Source organism: Brienomyrus brachyistius, chromosome 5 (assembly GCF_023856365.1).
Source record: "Brienomyrus brachyistius isolate T26 chromosome 5, BBRACH_0.4, whole genome shotgun sequence".
NCBI classification, from domain to species: domain Eukaryota; kingdom Metazoa; phylum Chordata; class Actinopteri; order Osteoglossiformes; family Mormyridae; genus Brienomyrus; species Brienomyrus brachyistius.
Genome location: NC_064537.1, coordinates 32,336,059 through 32,361,682, shown reverse-complemented (window position 1 = coordinate 32,361,682; position 25,624 = coordinate 32,336,059). Strand labels below are relative to the sequence as shown.

Below are 25,624 nucleotides of genomic sequence, written 5' to 3'. Positions count from 1 at the left end.
CCGGTACTCTGTGTTGTCCTGCTTGTACCATGTCGTCCTCCTGGTATCCTGTGTTGCCCTGCTTGTACCCTCTGTTGTCCTGCTTGTACCGTGTGGTCCTCCTGGTACCCTGTGTCATCCTGCTTGTACCCTGTACCATTCTGCTTGTACCCTGTGTCGTCCTGCTTGTACCCTGTGTCGTCCACCTAGTATCCTGTGTTGTCTTGCTAGTATCCTGTGTTGCCCTGCTTGTACCCAATGTCATCCTGCCGGTGCCCTCTGTCGCCCTGCTTGTACAGTGTCATCCTCCTGGTACCCTGTGTCGTCCTTTATAAATCATTATTAAGACCTTTAAGGACACGTTCATATTGGCCTGTTGCTTAACAAAGCTGTACTATACAATTAGATGAACACAGTGTCAGCACAAGTGATGTCAGTAAGCAGACATATTCATCAGAACAGGCTTTATTTAGGGCATAATGTCCACAGCCAGAATTCAAAGCTCTTTCATGCAGACAGCCTGCTAGCTGCATTTCTATTGGAGGCCAGGCTTAATACAACAATTTATCAAGAATGAAGATTGACTTCTTTACAAAAACAAGAACAAATTCTTCAAAAACAACAAAAAAAATTAAAGAATCTATACAATTCCTCAACCTCAGCAGCCTTCATTTTGTACACAGCTTTAACTGTACACTGTTATCAAATTTACAAAACAAATTCTCTTTTATAGGACCATCTCTTGGCTCATACATAAAATAGAGTTTCCTGTCTATTAACTATTTACAATTATATACAGATTTATGATACAGGCAGCACGTGCAACCCTCCACAAGGTCCCAGTGCAGGAAGTGTTAAGTGCATTTCACCACCGACAAAAATACTTCCACTTTTCGGGTCCCCACTCATGATAGTATGTAACCAGTGATGGTAAGTGCCCATATGAAAATGATTGTCCTTCTTCCGAGGCAGTGCCTCTACCAATACTGAGCAATTCAGACGACAGAGTGCCTAGAAGATTTTAGTTACCAAATCCAAGTAGTCAAAGTGGAGTCAATTGTCAGACATTATATAACATTAGCGGTATTTTCCAGATTTCTAATTCTTTTCAGTTATGTAACATTAAAAATAAAGCAGGTCTCCTAACATGAATATGGAGAAAATTATTAATATAACTGTACACTTCCCAATCAAATACACATACATTCCTCTTTCTCTTCCAAAAAAACCTTCTGCAATTCATGATAATAAGATTTTTATACATCTAAACACATATAGCTTCAGGAAAAAAGCAAACAAAATGGGTCCCATACAATAGACAACTATATAGCATTGTGTTAAAATATATGCGAAATCCCAGTGTGCATCGGGTAGTGCATTTAACACTCTTTAGGTTCCAGCTTACAGGACATGTCAAACAGCAGGTTTTGATTGTCAATTACTTGCAACTGACGCACGTAAGCCTTGGTCTGAAGATGGGAGGGGGATGGTTCCATATCGACAACTGCAGAGAAAGAATTCATTAAAGTAAGCCACACTGACAAAATATAACCACCAGGGGGAGCTTTTAGAACAATTCTTAACTCTTTCTTAAATAATTCTTAACTCCAAGATCTTACTGTCATTAAATGGGGGGGGGGATATTTTAAAAGGTAACTAACAACAGAAATACCTGTAAATCGTAAAAATCACAGTGTCATGAAAGTAATTCTGGGTGAGAGATCTAAAATAGGTCATAGTCTTCATGCACATTTTGCATTATTTTGATAAAAGGCAGAGTGCATAAATTGCAGCAACATCAGAGCAATTTGATTCTACATAATATTAACAAAGAATTGTATCAGTTACTATTCTCCTTAACTTGAATGACACTTTTTGATTTCCAGATTTCCGTAATATCAAAAGGTGCTGAATGTGGCACTGAAGTGCTGTTCGTATTGAAGTTCACCATCTGACTAAATCGCCTCAGGACTGTACTGTACTGATGGGTGAGGTAGGTTGAAAGTGTCTGCTCTTAAAAATATAAATCCTCTGTAAGGAGGGGTGAAAGGAGTGGTTTCTTTCACTGTTCTCTGTTCTCTTCACTTTGACAATGCTCTTCACAATGCTTGCATGTCTCGTATTTTGATACATTTCATTTTGATCTATTTGTATGTTTTGGGCATTCATCTGAAGCTCAGCATTGCTGCATCGCACCCGCATGGCTACTCGACTGCTGTATTTATCTAATGTGCCATTTGTCTCGTTTGCTCTGGAAAAATAATATGAAAATAATGAAAGAGGAAAATAAAAGTGAAACTCACCCAGCTGGCCGGTCCGATACCTTCTGATACCTCGTACCATCTCAGCCACTTTGTGCTTAAGAAAATAAAATGTGTGGCATTTTGAGAAGAGCTAAGAACTAAAAAAATTATATGACTAATACAGTAGATTATACTAAATGCAAATTCTAGATGCATTTCTGAGATGCATAACAGATAGTGATCTAATACAGCAGTGTTGATTCTGGGTTAAATAACTTACCATCTTCTCAAAATTGACCAGTTCGCCATGGAAGGTCTTGCAGCTCTCATGAAGAAAGGTCAGATCTGAGAAACAAGAGATTAAAGGAAAATTTAAACATAAAAGAGAGTTATGCTGTTATTCACACACAGTTTCTTCATTGGTGCTTATGAACTTGGCTGAACTATGTAACATCTAACTAACGCCAGGGTACTTTTCACATTAAATATACATACCTTAGTTCAGCTTTCATGCCATCTGGCCAATACCAGTTACATTTGTGTTCTAATTAACTCACCAGGCCCAAAATATGTGTTTTAGAATTTGTGTTGGATACATTAGAGCTTGCCAAAATAATAAAAATTAACTTTGGGGTGTACAGAAACTGGGAACTGAAAGCAATGCTTTATTTTCGGTTACATCTGGAGGAATATTTACTAGAAAACATTTACAACATTTTACACTGCACAAGAGTTGAAGAAGTAGTTCAAGCATCGTAAAAGCACAATGTTTGCCTGTCTGTCTATCTAGCCTAAAGACCCCTGCCAGTTCTGTTCCAGGTCATAGTTCAGCTTGTCTCCTGCTAATGAACCCTAATGTGTTTGAGTCAATTTGCTATTTGAAGTGTTTAATAGAAAGGCAGAAGGGAGCAGAGACTTAACACCCCCGAGTTCGAGCTTTTCAGTGCTGAACCTTAGGCATGCATTCTCTACTTACAACAGTAAGCAAAATGATTCTCAACCATTATTTCTGAAATGAAGGCTTGTGTAAGAAATAAACGACAAAGTCTCAATTCAGGAACAAACACTGTTTCAAAATATTATGTACACCTAGGTATTGTGCAAATACACCATTATCAACCCCATGTCTGCAGAAATATATACATGTACAGGGAGGTAAACACTGTTCCCCCAAACGCCTAATCCATGCCTTTGTCGGCCCCATCATACAAGGAAGTGGAGCTGCTAAGTGTTCAGTAAAATGAAGGTGATTAGGGAAGGTTATTAAACACAAGGGCTGAGTCTTTAGGTAGGGTTCTCCTAGAAAGCTACTAGATTTTTTCAGCATTGCTGGTTGGCTGGGGATATTTAAGAGAGCACATCTGGGGAGCAGCTGTGTGAGAATGACAGAGCAGGGCTGACCTGCAGCCTTCTTGTGCTACTGGTGGGATGTACGTCTTGTTAAATACCGATTCTGATACCACGCACGCAAGCTACCCGTTTAACCTCCCGATATACCCTGATCCTTTGAGCAAAGAGAATTTCAACTTTCACAGTAAATTCTGGCTAAAAAGGAATTGCTCCTAATGGTATTTACCAAATTCTTTTTCTTGTAACTTTTAAAATCACCGTGGTATAGATAATAATTATATTCATATATAAAAATACTCACCTTTCAGCAGCAATGGCGTAAAAGGGATTAGCGGTGGGCGAAGACTTGTCACTAACTCCCGGTACGATTTGTGATTTCTAGATGGATCCTGACAGGAAAAATGCACCAGTCAACTACACAACCACATCCACAGAACCAGGATCCTTTCTTTACTGCTTCCATTTATCGATACTCAACTGCAATGCTCTCAAACTGTTGGAACTGCTTCTTGAACTTTCCAGGCAGCCCCTGAAATAGACGATTCAATCAGCAAGACTATACTGTCTATACTTTATACACAAAAAAAACTCACATCAGAGAACATAATCACTATATTGACATGTGAATCGCATATTTCTTGCATTTACAGTTAAATGCTACGGGTGTTAGTTTATCAGATTACGTCATTTCTACTATTTTAGAGTCCCGCAGTGCTTCTATGGAAATTAACATCCAAAATGTTCTGGTCTTGAGCACCAAACATTAAATTTCTGTCAGCAACATTTATGTTTTTCAGAATGATAACACTCAAAACATTTAGTTAGTGTATCAATTCACTGAGGAACTGAAGCACCACTCTGCTGGGTTTCAATGTCATCACAACGTATTCAAGAAGCATCATGTAACAGCATCAATATTTACCTCCCAAGTCAGGCGAAGCCGACTGACAGCTGGATTGTCCAGCCCAAGAACTATGGCAAGGAAAGACAATAGATTCTGCTGCTGCTTGCACCTGAAAACATATGAATGCTTATTTATGCAAACCAAAAAGGTACCATCAGTTATACTAACTTACAGTAATGGGGGACAAGTCCTTTTTGGTGTAAAATTTCTATGATTGATTAAGACTTGCAATCCTGGACCAACAGCTACATTGAGTTGACTGATAGTGGATCTTTGCTCTACATAACTTATTCCATCTCATTCCACAAATGTTTAATTGGAATGAGACTTGGTCACTGTATCAAGCAGCATTCACTGTCAAGTTCAGGAACCATTCCTGGATAATATTAACTGTGCGGCACAGGGCATTTTCCAGTTATATTACAGTTTCTGCACGTGGTTGTATTTTGAGTTTTTGTTTCTTTATTTTATCTAACAGCATTCACATGACATGCTGTCGCATTTGTTGATTCTACAGCAACTAATCAGGCACTTAAACTAGGCCTGCACTTAAATCACCATGTGACTGATTTTATATTTAAAAACCTGTAATATTTTCAGTTAATGACATCGTTTAAATATAATACAAAAATATCAAAAACAAAAATTTGAATGATTTCTTTAATTTACATTGCTCCAGGGTCTTCAGATATACTTCATGTATGTAATGAATTTCAGCACAAACAAGCATCATGAATGATGCTTTTTTTCTGCCTACCTGCAGGGTCACACACACAGAGATACAGCAATACAAACATTTACTTACAATGCTGCCATCTTGATAAACTTCCGCAACAGCTGCACCCTCTTAGGAAGAGACTGACACTGAAGGATTTCAGTGGCGATCCAGTGCTGCACTTCACTGCAGCGCTGCAGTACTAGCTCCAAGTTAAGGGGGCGCCAGCGAGCTTGCTCACCATGGAAAACATAGCACACAAACTCCACCTGTCCAAATGAGAATAAAAATAAACCCTCTTTTAAATGAACAGTTAATATAACCCATCAGTGAAAACTCAAACTGAAAACCTATACATCTTCTCCGCTGAGGCACCACATTACCCCCGCAGAATAAAGAATAGTAACCTACAAACATGTGCCAGTGTGTCCATCCCTATTAGTTTCTGTTTTGCCTTCTGACCTCATGCACGCAGCTGAAGAGCTCCCAGTCAAATGCAACCAGCTGATTGGCCACTTCCTCTGCACTCATGTCATGCAGCTTGCTGTCTCCGGGAGTCCAGTGAATTTCCTCTGGCAATGGCAGCTATGACACAGACAGATCAAGAATTGAAAACCGAGAAGAAGCAAAACAAAAACACGACTAGAACTACAAGTTCCTGCATTAATGTGCTTTGTATGCCTCCATATTTTTTTTCAGTCTCAGTATCACTATACATTTTATAATTATGTTAAATCCTCCTATACATGACTGCAACAATTTAAAAAAACAACACTGTTAGACGAGCTGCTCCTCGACTTATGATGTGGTTGTGTTTCAATGAACCCATCGTAAGATGAAGACATCAGAAGTGGAATATGAATATGATACGATAGGACACGCTTGGGCATTTAGTAGACATAATAGACTTGGGAATATCTGGGTAAAAAAAAAAATACGATAAAACACTGTTTTAGACATTTACAGTTGAGATTGCTATAGAGAGTGAACGTGTGGCTGGGTGAATGTTGCCATCGCATGCTCTCACAAGAATGTATCGTGTGGCATTGTGCCAGCCCATAAACAGATCAAAATTCTAAATCTGATGACGACTACTGAATGATGACTACTGAATGATGACTACTGAATGATGACTACTGAATGCGCCTCCCTGCTGCACCATTGTAAAGTCAAGATATCCCGGAAGTTGATCTATCGTAAAACAAAGAGCATCTGTTGTCATCAGTGATGACAGGTATATCACTCAATTTTTACTTCAAATAATTAAAATAACTGCGCGCCAGCAAGAGAGAGACAAACCAACAGGGAACAAAACCGTTTTCAACATTTCCCGACCACACAGATCATGTGAAATGGCCCCTGCAATTTCTCATTATCTACACCTGCCCCAATTGTTCTTTGCTCCTGTAAAATTCATACCCCAGCAACCACCATTATATGTCTCACCAGGGTTTCCAGTTCTTGTGGCTCACAGGCAAACAGGTGGGTATTGACACCTAAAGTGGTGAAGACAGCCTCATCGCTTGGACGGAACACAGCTTTTTCTATAAAGGCACACAAACATTTGGAAATGGCATTAGGTTAATCCTATATAGAACTGATGAGTTTTATATTTCTGTAAATTCTAACTAGTCTTAGGCAATTAAGTGTGTATGATTATATAAATCATTTGTTACAATCAATTAACATTATTTACAATATTGAGATATAAAATTTTATACACTGAAGGCACCCTCATTTACACAGACATTTAAAACTATGCTACTAATTCTAGTTTTTGCAGGGAACAATAAACCTGCAAGTATTACCTCCAGAGGATGTTACCGCCACAAGTATCAAGGTTCCTGGGCGACTGGGTTGGTCCTCGCTGTACTGCAGCTTCTCCTGCACAAGGGCGAGGATCTCGCCCACGCGGCACGACAGCCGGCTTCGGATGGTCACGTAGGAGTGGTCTGGCATGTACACCCTACAGAAAACTATACAGGAAAAAAAAGAGACTCATTTAAGTCTTCAGTACATGCTTTTCACATCCATTTCTAGAACTATTGTCTTCTGACAAAAAAATTTAAAATCACTGGCCATAGATTAACAGCACACAGCAGTTGCTACAGCAGCTCCTTAAAAACATTCTCATTTAACACTGGAGTGTTCAAATTATAATCTCCTTCATCATTTAGTCTGCCAACATCGTTTAATGTACAAGAAAATAAATATAATTGTCTAGATCTATTGTAAGCTAACAAGCTTTGTTCCACCTTGATTTTTGTTGTTACTAATAAAGAACACATGGATTACTTACTTTCGTCAGAACCCCGAAAGGCCTCTCGTGGCTGCAGGCAAGCATCAATGCGGCGGAAGTGTCGAAACAGCGGTCGTACCTGCTTCTTTTTGCTGTCCTTGTCTTCCTCCGTTCTAGAAACAGTGCCAACCAGGATTATTCTAGCCATCGAGCTGTCTGAGCAGAACACTACATGATTTGTGTACATTTTTAATTTTTGCAAGTCCATATTACACCATTGTGGTCTGTGCACTGCAGTGCTGAATTGGATGGCTTCCTTGGTTTTGACCGTCTTTTAAGACGGAGAGTTGTTAACGTTGGAGTGTGAGTCTGAACTGGCGCTCATGTTAGTTAAATTCCAAGTAAAAAATTGGTGTTGTTTTAACCATGTAATCCGCAGCCAGTTTTGAACTATTAAGCTTAGCAGCATTTTCTGCAGTCTGAGCTGACACATACTGATCTTCTCACCATTACTGCATGTGGGCGTGGGGCTTCCAAGCAGCACTTTACTCAGTAGAAAGCCCGTTATTCCTATTTTTTCCTGTTGACACTGTGCAGTAGGGAATTCCTTTATTGCCGTGGCCTCCACTCTCTTGTAGTGCCTGCAGCATTTATTTTTTTGTACTGAGTGGGCTGGCTTGGGTGTCTCTTTTGAAGCTCAAAGCTCAAGCTGAAGTTGGCTGGGGGTGAGGGAAATGGTAAAACTGAACAAGCTTGGCAATCAGCTAAAAGGGTTTTATAGGCTACTGCTTTGGCAGCAGCAATTGTGTTGATAGCGTGTATTGATGCATTTAGTGGCAAGCAACGAATAGTGTAGCGTAGTGATGTCTGGAGCGGCGGTCGTGGTTGTGCTGAGCATGTTCACTCACTGACTCTGTAGAATTTCAGTCCACCGCTGCAGTTTAAGAACATCCTCTACCAGCTCTGGATATCTGCTCAACTCCTGAGCAGCGCATAAATACAGCTCCTGAAAGCAATAGTGAGAAAGAGGAACATAAAACAATGCTGGCACTCTTTGTACATTTACCACAATAAAATATAAAAGGTCGAAATTAAAGCACTGCAAAAATGATATCTTCAGCTGCACGTAGTATTAGGTTAGGTAACTCCCTGGACTTTGACAAACCTAACAGCCCCCCCCCCCCCCCCCCCCGTAGGAGTAACAAAGCAAACATGCTGATAAAAAAAGCATTTCAAAAATGTACAGGTTTGAGTAACTAATTGCACAAACACTAACACGTGATTTCAAAGGTATTTGCTCTAAACTTAAACAAATTCTTTGAAATATAGGCTTTGAAATGGCATCATACAGTTCAGGATTCAATATCTCATGCTTGTATGTATATATAAGTTGATGTGATTGTTAATAAAAGAACAGAGCTTTGCGTTTTAGTGCAGTTATGTAATGAAAAAAAAAAATCGATGCATAGGGGCACCTTGGGGAAGGTGTTCGATTTCTCTCCCTCTTCTTGCAGTAGGTCTCGATAGGTGTCCAGGTAGCGGAATGCCACACTCAAGACAGCTTGCTTTCTCTCCACCCCATCCCAGCCAGGCCAGCCCTCCCCCTGCTTCCCCTCCACCCCAAATCTGACCCAAATGTCAAGGAGAAGCTGAATTTCTGTAGCACTTGGCAAAGCGGCTGACAAATGCATACATTTTTACATAAACACCAACCCACACTGGCCTGTAGTAGGCAATGTCACCTTAACAAAAAGTGTTGCATTATGCATATCAAAAGTTTTATTTTCTGTAGGGTTATTATATATTTCACAAAAAGCAAACAATGATCAGTAGCCTGAAAAGGCTTCATGAAAAACATTAAATTATTAAAATGACAACAAATTTGAGCTTTGCACATGTTCATGCACTGCACATTGTTACATAACAGTTCAGTCCAGGGCAAAACTACATTCAGGAACATTCAGGTGAAGACAAACACACAGACACACACATCCTGTAAGCTGCCACACAAAGAAGGAAAAACACACAGTATGTCCAGATGTAAGGTGTAATTACAGCCATGCCCAAACTGTTCAGGCACAGAGACACACCCGTAACACCCACGATTTCTTGCCTCACCCATTTCTCTCATAAACAAGAAAATGGACGGAACACAGCACCAAAACTCATTTTGTGGAAAAGCTTGACAGAGTAGTCCAGTGAATCAAAATAACCACAGAGCAATTAGGTGTCTTATTTCACAATTTATCATTGAAGAACTGCCTGTGTGAAATCAAAACTGCAAGAGAAACGTCATGCATTTTATATATAATTAAAATGTGCAGAACTCTAATAATGTTTTTTTATATATATATAACACACCCATTGTGGTTTTATTAGAATTAAATTAAGATTCATTGCATATTCATTATAGATAATTATCCTGAAAAAATCCCTACATGGCTACGCTCTGAAGTTTTGTACAAGTTGTTTGCTTGATGTAAATGAATACAAATGCACTGATTAAGACATGATGGTGCTTTTTTTGTAAGAAGTCTGCCTACTGAAATAAACATCACATGGTGACAGTGATTTGAACTGCAAAATGGTGGTTACATCTAATCTGGGTTCTTGCTTTAGTGTTTTGTCAATTTAAATATGCAGGCTGTTTTCCCAGCATTGTCAGAATGAGGAAACTGGGAGTTCCCAGGTTGCTTTAAGCATCTTTAACATTGGGCATGCCTTTCCACCTTCTATAAGGAGGAATATCAAAACAGACCAAGGACGTGTGTTTATACCATTGTTTTTGCATGACATTCTCCTGCAACCTAGCATTCTGTAATTCTGTGTTGGTAAGTGTTGGTATCTGAACTGACAGGGAAACAGCAGGCAGCCAGAGACTTCAATGTGAGTTAGATTCCATCAAGGATTACAAAGGTATTACCAAGGACTTGAACTGTTTCAACAGATATCTGGAATGCAGGAATATCTGGGCCCCAGAATTGATGTCTAAGGAGCATGTTTATAAGACTTCTGGTCCAGTTGGATTTTTAAATTTCTTTATAATGCACAACTTAAGCAACAACTTGTTTAGATTCAAGTTGCAATAATTGTCTGTGAGCCCCCTACATTTGGGTTAATTAACGCTGTAGTACCAGACAACTGGTGTGATGTTTTTAAAAGTTCTTTTGCTCAGATGTGTGCTCAAATAAATGTATACAATGGAAACTCTTTGTTGCACAATGGTTCTGCATCTTTTGCACATTTCTGTAGGCATCAGCTGTTTCCAGTTAAATGCGTGTTACATAAATGACACTTATCAAGATGATATAATAATTTTGAATTGCACTCTCATGTACAGAGCAACATCACAAAGGAAAATGTATCACCAGCCATAAAGTTATTCTCTTTGCACTGTTGGATGCTACTGCCAATTTTAACTTGGTCTGAAGGATGATCAGTTGAATAAGATCATGTTTCTGATGCAGTGGTTCCAAGACCAGTAAGACCAAAATCTAAGGGTTCCCAGAAATACTGAGGTCCATTATTAATACATCCTTCTCAAGTTGTGGCTTGTTTCACATAAGGCAGCAGCATTTGACACTACAGCACACTCACTGGGAGAAGATACAGAAGGAGCTTTAATTACACTAGACCATGACACACTTAAGAGATTACTGAAAGAGTAAGTGTTAATAATACCTCCATGCTACCATTCTCCGTTACGGTCAGTGAAATCATTTAGTTTCCCTAATATGTTCCACTGTCCAGAACCAGTTCCCTAAGTGATCTTGTAGAATTTCTGGCTACTTTTTGGCTGGATCCCATACAGTAAATTGCATAACAAAAGTGCGTAAGAGTCAGTAGCAGTAGTCAGGCATTGTCGCAGTAACAAAAGCAATGGATCTGTTATTAACCAGGGTAAGCATGTGGAACTCACATTCTGGAAGAAAGGGGATTATAATGGCTGTATGGGGCAAACCGTATCGTCTACAGCTGTGACCACATAGAAGTCCATAAATCATTTTGCCTGGATCATCCACATTAAGACCTTCACCCATTTCTGGATGGAAACAGCATGGACATTTCCCACAGGCATTTTTACAATATACTATAGCATGGGGAGTCAAGCAAACAGGCGTCGCAAGTTATCCTGTGCATGACTGAAGCTACAGACCCAGAGGAGCCGAACATCACAACCCAGGAGATGTTGTCTATCCATCTATTTTTCTATAAATATATTTAAGTTAACTTTAGTAACGTGAATTATACTAATAATTACATAAGGTATAAATGATTAATTTTCTAAAAAAAAAAAACAAAAAAAAAAAAACAGCAATGTCGCTTGACCAGTGTTCTCTTTCGGTTTTGTGCTACCAAGCAGTCTTCCTAGTATAAACTGCGGTTCAGCTAAACTGTCATCTGTGATCTGGTGTTTAACTACGAGTGAATGTGTGCATACCATTTACCTCCATCCCTCCCAAAGTGTACTTTGCCTTTTCTTGTGGTGCTACTGAAATAGGCTGCAGCAAATCACATATTATCAAGGTGATAGGCCAACCAAATATTTTTTGTTCTTACTTTAGATGATAGTATTTGCATTGCAGAAAGTACAAAGTAAAAACAGAACATTCTAAAACTGTAGGAATACAAAATGAAAAAGACGATTTAATTCCAAACTCGTCTTTTTTTTTTTTCTTCAAAAAATTAAGTTTCTAACTTTACTATTATGTAACTTAAATGAAGGCACAACAAACTAATAGGTCCAAAATGTAGAATTTATTGAAGACCTAGATCTGTGGGCGTGCAGTTTATGGTTAAACTGAGGCTCTAAGGCACTTCAGAAATGCCCAGAAATGTTTGGCAGGGATAAACTTTTAATTGACAACCAAATCTGGTGTCAAATTGTTAATGAATAAACTTTTATGGTACAAAATGGGTTTCCTGAAAGGAAATCCAATGGGAAATAAGGGTTCATATTATAATAGATCAACTGGTAACAATCAAGGAAAAATAGGTCATATATGCCTGAACATTGAAAAATTACATTGGAATTGGTTTTTGGAGGTTGTGTGCTTCACTTACCTTCATCACAATTCAATATTTGTGTGGAAAAACATGCATCCGTGGTAGTGAAATTGAACTATGACAGAAGATATTTTCACTACAAATGAGACACTCCGTTTGCACAAGCTTTCTTTGGTCAATGGAGAGGTGCAACTCACTCTGGTTAATATGGGCAGACATTTAAAAATATCTACAACAAAAATAACTGTTCTCATGTACACCAGCTCCTGAGAGCAATTGCAATTTTATCTGTGATGCTATTAGGGTAAATTCTGCTGAAGTACTTTCCTTTTTTTTCCTATTTCTTAAATATTTTTTTATGAAACTAAAATTAACACTGCGTTAGTTTGCTGGACACCATTTTATATGCATTATTTAAAAGGTGAATTGCCATCACAAAATCCTAAAACATCTTGCTTGAATCATGAGTGCTACTCATTATGTCACATCCTTAGCAGCTCTGTATGCAGTGGGGTATTTAGCGATGCTGAATGAAGCCCCCACAGTGGTTTGGCCCAAATCCATGGTTATCCATTCCATATTACAGCATTGATTCTTGGCTAAAATTAATAGATTATTCAAGGTCTTAAAAGCTGGAGAGAAACAAAAAAATAAGGCGGTACAAATCACTCGGGTAGAACAAGATATAGTGTAACTCGAAGAAAACATATATTCATTTGCGTTTAAATAAATATTAGAGCCGCACTGTGTTTTTAAATCCTAAAAAAAAAAATATGTACATGTATCCTTCAGAGAGGATACATCTTGTATTAGATGTTGGGTAAAGAATAGCACACATACAGAGAGGAAGAGGAAAATGCTGCTTTTCTCATTTATCCTGACACCTTCCCTGTCAGACATACAGGCTGGCCTACTTAAGCAAGCTGTTGTGTGACGATTTTCTAAAATTTTCACACAGATGCACGTTTTACTTCCTCACTGGGAGGAATGTAGGCAAAGACAATAATAAAAAAAAATAGAATGAAAAAACAATTTTACTTTCTACATTTATACAACTTATAAAATCAATTCTGAGGTACAGGGTTATTTCCTGAAGCAAATTTCCCCCAAACTTAATAGATATAAAACTACAGCGAAAAGCTACAGCAAAGAGGCAAACATTCAGGCAGACAGACATGCACACGGTGACAAACATTGCATACTGAGTAGGATACTGCTGAAGGAGGACCTGCTGGAACCTGTCAGGGGCCAGGAAGATGGGGTGTGTCAGCATGAAGTCATCCAGGAGTATCTCTGCTACACCGTGAAGAGAGGAGAGGGGGAGGGAATGGGTAGAGTATGAGTTAGCAATACTCTTTTAGAACTTTAAAAGAGCCAACAAATCCTTCTTTACAAGGTGATAATTCTTGACGTCAGAGTTTATCAGATTAGTAACTTTTAGTAATTAAAGACTGCTCATTTGTACAGTATTGTTTTTAGTATCATCATCAACATTTGTGTACAGTACAATATTAACAATGTAATATATTTATGTAATATATAAACAGCACATCACACTACTAATATTACAATGTAATTGATCTAAAGAGGTTAATATTTTATTGCTATTTTTCTTATTTTTTGTTTCAGCCATCAAGAATCATATTCAGCCAATTCATCAGAAACCTTTGTCACGCTTGCTGACATAGCCTCTGCATTTTATCTAGCACATGTAAAGAATAATGTGGAAATTACGTTTACACTCTATTCACTGATTACTTATTGAGTCTTCATCTATCACAGAAATACACTATCATAGAAAAATATACATTCATATGAACTGGAAAAGTAGACAACGTGAATAAAAGCTGGGTCAAAAATATAAATCTGTTTAAATTGTATACTGACATTCTAACTCTGTAGCTCCAATGTTATAACAGTAATGTTAACTTGAGACTCAGGGCTGGGAGTGCTTAATCCTTGGTCCTTAAAAGCCGTAGGTTATACCCCCATTTCCCCCTAAGCCAAAACTCTTAAAAATATTTATTAAGAATAATGAACTTCACTAATTGATTGTCCATTTTTATGCGGAATTCGGATACGTTAAATCCATAGGTTACTGATAATGCTGGATTTTAAATGGGGATGCCGAAGTTCTATTAGGATTTTATATGCACATCTCAGTCAACTTCAGAGCTAAATCAAGGTTAATTAGTGAATCAATAACTTCTTACATAACACTGGCATCTACAGTAATATCAGTACATTTCTAATTGATGTAAAAAGACACTACTGATATAAGGATTTACTCACAAAAGTATTTCAATAAAAGTGGATCAGATCTTGTGGCGTCCAGATTTTGAATATCATTACCTTACAAAAATATCTTTTCTAGTTCTGAGTAATGTACACTTTCAACAATGAACCAAGCTTTACTCCAGCCAACTACAAGCCTTCCTCAAACCAAAACACGCACCTACATTTTTATATTGCGTATGAAATCCCCACCCTCCTCCAGTACAACACAGCAACTGCAGGACCATAGGCGGTGACAGTTCACTCCCTGTAACATGCCATAAACATTGTGACCAAATGATTTACACTTGCCTGCAATTTATAAAAATGAACAAAAAAAAAAGTGGTCAGTCAATCAATAAAAACCCCCAGTACATGATAAATATGCTGTATAAAATGCTGTAAATCACTATATAAAGAGCTACTAGGGTTTATGCATTAATTTTTCTCTTTGCTAGGAGACAATTGCAAGTCCAGGCGTGTCTACCTTTTTCCTGTACACTCACTTAGCTTGTGATTAAAAGCTGATACACTTGCTTGGTAACGGAAGGATTTACGGTAAATGTTGGAAGGAACTGTATTCAAACAAATGCAATCATAGGGACTGATCAGACAGGATTTTTCTCAGCAAATTGTTATACACAGGCCTATATCTCCATTTTTTTCAATCACTTATCCTGGTCAGGATCATGGAGGAAGCTGGAGTCAAATTCCACACAGCACTGAGCACATAGCAAGGATTCACCCAGGCTGACATGCCAGTCTATCAAAGGATAAATACACACACATACACACACGATTAAAGGATGTCTTATAGGCCAAGGACTGCAGAAAGAAACACACGTGACACACAGGCAGCATGCAAACTCCACACACACAGCACAGGCAGAAATCAGACCTCCAGCCCGGGAGGAATCAAGTGGCAGCACCAACCAAGACGCCACTGTGCCACCCGGAACCATGACATGCCTTTTATAAAACACAATAAAACATTTTTGCATAACATAATTAAATACTTCACTTTAAGGCAAGTTCCTTCCAGATATAAATGTAACACGAAAGAATTACGAACTTGCTCACTGGTGACCTAGACAAATATAGGTTCCTCCCAAGTTGCACACAGTGGAAAGAAATTATATTCAAACATAATTAAAAACAAATACTTTCATCTCTACTCCTTTTTACTCTGACACATATACCTTCAAGTAGGCAAATGTCCATTCCGCAATTAGTTATTTTTTAACATCGCCTATTTAAACAACCACCTTAATACTGCATTAATTACTGTCATATTAAAAGTTAAATAGATCACACCGCAGTGCCCTGGAATTATTGTATCATTTCTAGTTGGACATCTTCTGCAGTCACGTGGAAAGACTGCAGTGTGTCTGTTGTGTATTCCTGCGAGGATATTGTGTGCATATTTTCAACCTCTTTTTCCCCAGCGTTGCCTGGGAGACGCACTGTTGAGTGGCTGTGGTGACAGAACCCCCCGGAGGGGGGGGGGATACAGAGAGGAGAGAGGAGAGTGAAGAGGCAGCTGCTGCAAATGAGATTCTTACTGAAAGAAGCTAAATGCAAAATGCTAAAATCAAAGCAAATGGGCAGAAAATTCAGAAATGGAGGTTACAATTATGGCCGCAATCAGGGCTTCTCCTTGCCATAACATTCCAGTGGTTGTAAGGAAACCATGGCGCTTACTGGATGTGTGTTAACCTGTAAAAGACACTGAATTTGTTTATGTGTTCGATAAATGCAAAAGGGAACTTCTGGAGGCTGTTCACAAGCTGCGTGGGCTGTAGCGACTCTGGATGAACAGAGCAGGCACTCACAGTGTCTATTCCTCTCCTTCGCCCATCTGTCTATTCTCTCATTTGTTTCTGAGCAAATAAGATACATAAATGCTAAATACATTGCTTGTTATTTAAAATATATAATGAACATTGTTCAAATAGTTTAATGGCTGTTATATTATTATAGCCACATTTGATACATTTTCAATTTTTAATAAATTCCCTCTGCTTTGATGCCATATATATATATATATATATATATATATATATATATATATATATATATATATATATATATATATATAATATTATTCCAAATATTATTTATGAGTAAACATATTAAAAAAATAGAAAAATTTATTTTCTTATTTATCGATTGATGGATGGGTCCATGAAAGTGTCCATTTGAACTACATTACCAAAAGATATGATCTAGGGTTATGAAATTGTGGAATTTACAGGCAACACTTCCTACTTGAGGAAGGAAGATGAGTAAGCTTTAGTATTTTCACAGGTCATTGCATAAGCATCCCCTATACATCTGTGATTCAGCGCTAACTCTCCTGTACAGTGCAATGTGATGAAGACTGAGTAAGAACTACCTGGTTTTCTGTCTGAAGCAGTTTTTAGGACTTCACTTTGAAAATCATTAAAATGAGATAAAAAATCAGACCAAAGAGCTGGGGGAAAATATATATTATAGAGAACATCAAGAAGAAAAACAATGACACAGTAAGATACTTATGTAAATCAAGGTCCCGATAGAATTATATTAAGCTTTTGTGTGAAAAACAGATTATAGTGGTAATTAACAGTATATTGCTTATTAAATATCTTGGTCCTATGCTGCCTGGGATAGGCTCCAGGCCCACCCCCATGACCCTGCACTGAATGAGGAGTTGGATGATGGATGGACGGACGGATGGATGGATGGATGGATGGATGGACATAATATTTAAAATAATCTGAAAATATGTTCATAACAACTCAGCAAGTGAGGAGTCCAAAGGAAAGTCTGTCTGAATGCGACACTATGCTTCCACAGTGATACTGTATCACTGCACAACATATCCTATTATATTCAATGTGCTTAATTATCTCACTCTTAATCAAACACCTGCATAACTTATAGATGAACACCAGCGAAGTTTTTATGATAAAGTATTTATGTCCTTGTTTCATGATCCTTGATACTGTGCTCTGTCCACAGTACTGCTACTTTTACTCGCCCATACATGACCACCACGTATCCAGTGTTATCTAGGTCAGCTTGCAGCTCTATAGTCAGAGGTCAACAAAATAGAGCTTGCGCTCTTCCAGAGGATACTAGTGCTTTATAAATAACAGCACATTATGCTATTCTCAGATTTCCTGAGAGCATGTATGTTAAACAGTCTGGGTGGTATGAAACCACTTCACCCTTGTCTTCTTTCCATAAGTCAATGACTGCTTGCTCTATCTGGGTCTACATATTCCCCACACACACACACACACACACACACACACACACACACACACACACACACACACACCATCTATACTAGAAAATCTTCATCTGAAGGGGGCCATTTAGACCTGATTACATGAAGTCTGTGTATCATCAAGCAACAGAGGTTTTAATTAACTGACGAGTAAAGACCAAAATTTACAGGTGTGCCTTGACTCTAGAGCAAGGCTGGGCAATCTTATCCAGAAAGGGCCACTGTATGTGTGTTCTTGCTGCAACCAGATTACTAATTACTGATGGGCTGAAGAGTCCTCACACCTGGGTTTGGACAGCTGACCTAAAGGTTACCCCAAAATCCTGCATACACACCGGCCCTTTGTGGACAGGATTGGCCAGCCCTGCTCTAGAGGGATGTTTCCAGCTATGGCATGGCAGCATATATTAACCAGCGTCCACAATGTTCTGCCCATAATAAATACCTGCACCATGCCCGCTAACTAACTAGCACCAGTTGTGTCAGGCGGCACTTACATAACAGGCTTCTATAGTAGATCAGAACAACAAGATTCTAGTAGCTCATTGCTCTGCAATCATATTTTTGATCACCCTTGCAAGAAAAAAAAAATCTTTTTTTCAGTACCCAGGAAATTAGGATCTGGTGAGACTAGGTTAGTTTTAGTGGATTATCTTTGTCTTGTTATGGGTCCTGAACTTCTCCATGCATTGTGAACTAGCTCTGGGAAGTTTCTGATGACATGCCCCAAAAACAACAGATGGGTAAGAGGTTTCCCCATGACACTTCGTTATGCTAGCAGCAAATGATGTCTCTCTATGTAGCTAGGCTCCATCTTTATGTATATTGCATTCCTCATGCAGATTATTCATTTATGCTGCCCCCCGTCCCATTTTACAGACTAACAGCTCTGCTATATCCAAGCATTTCAATGCTCTCTCACACCCCCTCCTCTATAATTCTCCCTTCCATTCCTCCTACTCCTTCTCGATGCACTGGTTGCCATGTGAACTGGGCCTGTGGGTTGCCATGTAAACACACAGCCCCACGCACCCACACACACACACACACAGCAAGACGATGGTAGCAAGACAGTCAACCAGCCTCCAGCCCCTTCAAGCTCTACTCATTGTGAAGTGTGACTGAAGTGTGTGTGCTAGGAGCAGGGTGGCGTGCATCCATAAGCCGCACGGCCAGGCAATGGAGGGCTGCCTGTGTTACATAAGACGACTCCCACACAAAACCCAAAACGTTCCTCTTTGATCATGTTGCAGTGCACATAGTATTTGTTGCTTCTATACAAGTGCTCATGTGGTCCTTAGTAACTGAGGTAGCATAGTTAGAAAGATACAGGTGGAAGCAATACCTGAGAAATCCCTATCAACCTTCTATACCTGCTTGTTCTATGCAGGGTCCTGAGGGTCATGTCCCGGAAGCTACCGGCACAAGGCAAGGAATGACCCAACGCAGGCATACATACATGCGCGCGCACATACACACACGTTTGTATTCATGTCTTTGCAGGGACCATCCATTCATTTCTGTGGGCAAAACCCTTATCCCAACTACGACAACCTTATCCCATATCCAGCCCTAACCTTAACCATAAGTAACCAAATAATATACAAGACCTCTGGCTATTTTAGTTTTTTGGTTGAAGATTTTTATAAAACCAAAATAATGGTCCCCATATCATCAGAATAACAGTTTTTTAATTGTCACATTACGGGGAAATTTGATCCCCACAATGCAATATATACATGCCCCCCCCCCCCCCCCACACACACACACACACACACACTGGCAATATGGCAACTCAAATTCAACCTAGCAAGATTTTGGGCTGTGGGAACCCCAAGCCAACAAGGGGAGAACATGCAAACTCCACGTGCAAAGCCTGGGCAAAGACTCAACTGCACTGCAGAAGCTGGTGGGAATTTTTGATGAAAAGTATCAAAGTTGAATGACCAGTTTTTTTTTCATTATATTACTTGGGAAAATGTTGCCAGAACATGGACTGAATTTTTCCTAAGAAAAACAACTCAAACAATGCTGAGAAATAGAAAAAAAAAGTAATGTAACTGAGATACTTCTCCTGAAAAACTGGTCTAGAGACTTGCCAGGATCAAGTATTGATTGAGCAGTATGGGGGAAAAATCTAACACAGGTATTAAAATATCGAACAATTCAGTCTACATCAGTAATCTGATGATTTAAACTAGAAACCATTCCACAGCCCGTTCTTCCCAAACCCTTAACTGTTGCCTTTCTATCAACCCATTTTCTATAATCTCTTGACTAGTCCACATCAGGCCATACACTTCACTAACAGGAATGTAACATCGCCAACTCACACGAATGCATTCATGCAAGCTTGACACAGACAGGATTTGCACCCCTAACTCTAGAGTCGTGAGGCCAATGTGCCATACCACCTGAATACAGTCTATTTGAAAATTATCTTAACACCCTACCCTAATCATACAGGTAATATTCCAGACATACAAATATAGTTAACTTTATTTTGTTATCAAATAAAACTTATTGTTGCAGTTCAATCTCCTCTCAAAGAGTCAAAAATAATATTAATACAAATATAGTAACAAATAATTTACTTTTAAAAATAAATAGCTTTTAATGAATTTATATTCCCAGTGTAATTTGGGATGAAGGCTCAGTTGGTAGTATTACACTTCGAGTGCTGGGGGTCAAATCCCTCAACTACCCTCTGTGTGTGTTGGGGGGGGGGGATTAGGTTTATATTACATTGTGGGGAACATTTGGTCCCCACAATAATAATAGTAATAAAACAGTAATAAAATAGTAATAGTAATAAAAACTTGTTATTTTGACGTTGTGGGGACCATTTTTCAAAGTCTGGTGTTTTGTTTTATTACTTGTGGTTAATGTTAGGGCTGGGTAGGGGTTAAGGTCCTCATGTTAGGGTTAGAGTTTTCCTCATAGAAATGAATGGCCCCACAAAGATATAATTACAAACCTCTTTGTGTATGTGTGTGTGTGTGTGTGTGTGTGTGTCATCCAATGGACTGGAATCCCATACAGGGTTGTCCTCTGCCTTGTGCTCTATCCTGCCTGAGATAATACTGAATAAGTCTTAGGAAGATGGACGGTCTTACCAGTACAGCATAAAGTTTAACTGTAGTATTAGTAGTTTTACAGTAAGCTGTGCAAACTTACACCATGAACATGAATACCGGCTTCTAAGCATTTGTCCAGTTCAAATGGATGCCCATATTTAAAAGTCATTATCCTACTGATACCGTTCATGGACCTAAAATGTTATCCAACAAAAAAAGTGAAACTGGACGTTTCTAATTAATTGCCGGAAGAATTTCTCAGGTGAAACTAAATAAATAATAAATAAAAAAACACAATATAGCAAAATAAAAACAATACACAATTTTTTTTCTCTTATAAATTGATATATTGCTATTCCTTACATTGACATTTTATTTTTTCCTTATTGTACATAGCATAATACTCCTTACATTTCTACGCCCTTCTTTCAACTAGAAGCAAAACTTTTAAACGTTTATTTCCCACTACAGATAAAATAACAATATGCTACCTGGTGGCAGCTAAAGGGGATTTCAGATTCAGTAGCACATGTACTTCATTCATTTTTAATTCCGCATCTGTGTTTAACCATGCCTACCTGCACGGTACACACACACACACACACACAAAATGCTAGACGTGTATTTTGGTGAATCATACGATTGATGTAATTTAATAGGAATGCTAGGCTTACAATTGACCTTTGGAGTCTATCTAAGGTGGAGTAGTGTGTGGACAGCTTTCCTGTTAGATCTCAAAGTACAACATGCAAAGTTCCACGAAGAGAAGAATGACAACAGCCCCATTCTCTGTATAAGCTTTACCTACAAAAAATGTAGTCGGCATTTTAAATATTCAAATACAACGCAAAGTTTTTAACAATCTAAGTTCATGTTGCAATTACTCTAAATTTACATACATCTCATAGTTATAAATTTCCATTTACTGATAAAATTTGATTAGTAAAGCTGAAATAAAGTTGATTATAGACCTTTTTTTTTAGGTTAGCAACCCACACGGGAAGACACTGTCATCTTACCCTCTATTCACAAATAATTTTGACATTTTTTTTGTCCCAAGTTATCTAATATCAACTTAAATCAATTCAAAAATTCAAATCAGTTGAAAATGTGTATATAGGACATAAACAGACTTTAACGTTCCGAAAGTGACTTGAACCCCATAGAGATCTCATCCGAGAATTTCAACATCTGCATCATCTTGGCAGCTTCATCTGTTACCCCAGATTTTGGTGGCCAAGTCGGCCCATACTATATTCCCATAGTTATGGTTTATCTACAGCTTGTGACACACAAAATAAACCCCATAATGTAACATTGGCGCAAAAGAAGAAATGTTCATGAACTCTGCAAGACCATAAAGCATAAAACAAGATATTATTGTATATTAGCATGCAGGTAAATCTAATACTGATTATGATGACCTATGGTACCCAAGAATTCTAATTAATTGCTCCACCCTAAATGGTAAATACCTGTCATATACAGTCTACAAGGAGACTTTTCATCCAACACTTGGCTTGGCTGAGTTTGATCAGATTTACTTCCTAAAATAATACTGGATAATATAAAGCATGTGTAATAAGAGAACTGTCGCCATTTCGGCAAAGTAGGCTTTTAAAAAATCTCATGCGCTAAGACTGAGAAAGGCGCCAAATTGATACCACAAGCACAGCATTATGCTGAAATCTAGCACATTTAGTTGGGGCAGAAAAAAAATGTTACCGGTTTTAATCATATAAATTAAAGCCTTCTACGGGATTATGTTAACCTTGTCTAAAGGTCATAGGCATACACAATTAAATGTTATACGAACCGCGGTCAGAATATCAAGCAAACTACGTGGATAAATTTAATTTTAGATTGACTTTACAGATGATAAAATTAGTGTGTAATAAACCTCACCATGAAGCGTAGTAATGCTAGCTTCCATTTCGCTTTCATGGTGGACACCCATCTGATGCCTCACAATATTACAGCTATAAGCAGTCAAAAGTCAGCCGTCACATATTACATAACTGCTTCAAAAAACTGCCGCTGTGCTGTCAGCGCACACATTTCGCGACCACCTACATCCAGACTACGCACAGGAGCAATAATTCATACCCCTAACCTACAAATGTCTTAAACATTGTTCTCGTGTACATCTTGTGCAACGACGTTTTATCCTATTAAAGCTACGCATGACCCCTTAATCCATTTGAAGCAGCGTTTAATCGCAGTCATTTTGAAGCGACGAGCACATCCTTCATTTCCACAGCAGGATGTTCCCATTCCAAGTCGTTAACCGCACGGATGTAGCGTTGAATTAAAATGAGCTCCTGTTGAAAACTTCAGTGTAACAGTTACAATGTAACAACAAGCTATTTAAAAAGTAAACAGGCTGTCAATGCGCATCTGGCAGAACGGAGCTGTCCGCTTACCTGAGCAGTTGCCTTGCCGCCTGCATCCGGCCACACTGTCCAGGACCGCCAGGGCGATGTTTTCCGGGGTGTCCGCGGGTAGTGGGGTCCACGCCGTCTCCAGGCTGGCCTCGGAGCTCTGCTCATCACTGGACAGAGACGGACTCCTGATGTCCACCGCGGCCGGGAGCCAGCACGGCGGCTCCTCAGTTTCCGGGCTAAACACCTCCCGAGCCGGCCCGCCGTCCGGGGAGGTCTCCCTGAAAAACGGCACGACCCGCGAGAGGCTCGGCCGCCGCCTGGTCGCCCCCGTGCCGCTCGCCTTTTCCCCGAAGCCGCCGGCACGAGTAAGCGCGTTTGTCTGTTTCTTCAAAAACTTTTCCAGTGGCTTCATTCCTGCCGGCATTTTTGATACACGATGAAAAATGAATTTTCGGTTACGGCTGTTCTAATAATAATGCAATGAATACAGAATAACGTGTTTCTGTTTTTCTTCTTCCTAGACAATATTTTAAACGCTCGCGGATCCTTTACATCAGTAGTCGATAATAGTAATAAATAAACGCAGCGCTATTCTGCAGCTACGACGTTTTCACATAAATGGGAGCACTGGCGGAAAAAAAACCTGCTCCACACAGCGCTTCTCGAGGACGGCTTTGCACTTGTTTACCCCCTCAGCAACTGCCTCTGGAAATGCCGTCAAAAATAAATTAAAAAAAAAAAGGCTACGGCATGTGGAAAACCAAAAACGGTCGTTCAAATTGCAGCGATCACCTCTGCTGCAAAGCAGTCGTTTTCTTGCAGTAAGACTGTTAAATATTCGCTCAATGCCACGACATAAAGGACGCGAAAAACAAAGCGATTGAACTGGCACGGCGCTGAAGCAGTACCTCTGTCCCTTTGGATTTTATGCGATCTTACGAATTTTCTGCGGGGTCGTGTAGCTGAATGTTATTGCAATAGTCAGTAGCTACATTGGTGGTAATGCCAACGTGAGCTCGCTCTGGTCGCTTTATTAGAGATCCTCATGTATTGAAAGCGTGTTCAGTGTGGCCCCTCCCTGCTAACTCCGTCTGCCGGTCTATGTAGGCTTTGTAACGTTCAACCTGCCCCTCCTTTTCTTTTGTAGGTGTGTGTGTGCATGCTGCATAGGAGAAACCCAGTATTACGTTTTCCATTTAACACGTACCTTTGTAGGAGCTGTCTTCATTTTTTGCTTAGATATGACTCACTCTTAGTGCAAGAGTAAGGATATGTGGCCAATGACTGGAAAACATAAATTTCCCCATAATTACATCGGTCGATTGTGGGATTCACTCTGTTATAGTTGATTCTTAATAATGCGTGCTTATTAACCCCTTTCTTGCCACAGCAAGTCACAGTACTGATGATTTTACAACGAAGAATGCAAAAGTACTCCGATATTCAAATGAAAAACAGTATATTGAGCATATACACCATGCCATATTTTACTGACCTCACTAATACTTTTTATCTGCAAATCGATATAATATCCATAAGCTAAGCAATGCAGTGGGAACAGTCGTGCATGACTTCTGCAGTACGTGTCATGGCTATGACAAAAGAAATAGCTGGGCGAAAACTACTGGTCTGCAGCGAGACTGCATAAGAAGAAGATGCTGAAGAAGTATTTTAAATTGGATTAATTCAAGTTTTAAAATACATGTAAATCTCACCATTTATTGTCTTGAGCTCTGAATTCCAAGTTTTTTCCTTAAATGTAAACCTCGCAATTTGGGAATATTCCCAGAGGAATCATTCACTGGAGCCAACATAAATCCAGTTCATCATAGCTTGATAGACTGACAGAGAGCCTTTCAGTGTCAGTGGGCATGTGTAGCGATGGGCATAGCGACTGGCGACAGTGGCAGAGAAAGGCACTTTGAACAAACTGCTTCCCATTATGGATTAATGTCAGGCCCCCTCTGCACAGTGTCATAAGCAACCAGAGGAGTCAGTGACAGGATGCTGCTCCTCAAATCCAGAACCAACAGACTTAAAAATCCCTTTGTCCCGCATGCCATCAAACTGTCCAATTCCTCACTGGCAGGGGAACGGGGGGGCAGAAGGACTTTCTATTAACTTTACAATAGACTACATGACTGTGCAATTAACCCATGCAATAATTATTTATTATTA

The 25,624-nt window shown here is 39.2% G+C and overlaps 1 protein-coding gene across 2 annotated transcripts; it reads right to left on the bottom strand.

Annotated features, from left to right (window-relative positions):
• Positions 1-428: 428 nt before the first annotated feature.
• On the bottom strand, positions 429-24,541 carry rapgefl1 (Rap guanine nucleotide exchange factor (GEF)-like 1). Of its 2 annotated transcripts, none has more exons than XM_049012779.1 (15): positions 23,486-24,541; positions 13,652-13,733; positions 8,906-9,056; positions 8,339-8,436; positions 7,491-7,603; positions 7,000-7,167; positions 6,638-6,735; positions 5,654-5,776; positions 5,282-5,460; positions 4,495-4,585; positions 4,051-4,101; positions 3,874-3,961; positions 2,503-2,567; positions 2,283-2,337; positions 429-1,483 (listed from the first exon to the last, which is right to left on the bottom strand). In XM_049012779.1, exons 1-15 carry the CDS (start codon positions 23,868-23,870, stop codon positions 1,359-1,361), a joined length of 1,872 nt encoding a protein of 623 aa, XP_048868736.1. In that variant the 5' UTR covers positions 23,871-24,541; the 3' UTR covers positions 429-1,358. The 2 variants fall into 2 exon arrangements, with proteins under 2 accessions (XP_048868736.1, XP_048868737.1); XM_049012780.1 differs by having other exon boundaries at positions 13,652-13,730.
• Positions 24,542-25,624: the final 1,083 nt, after the last annotated feature.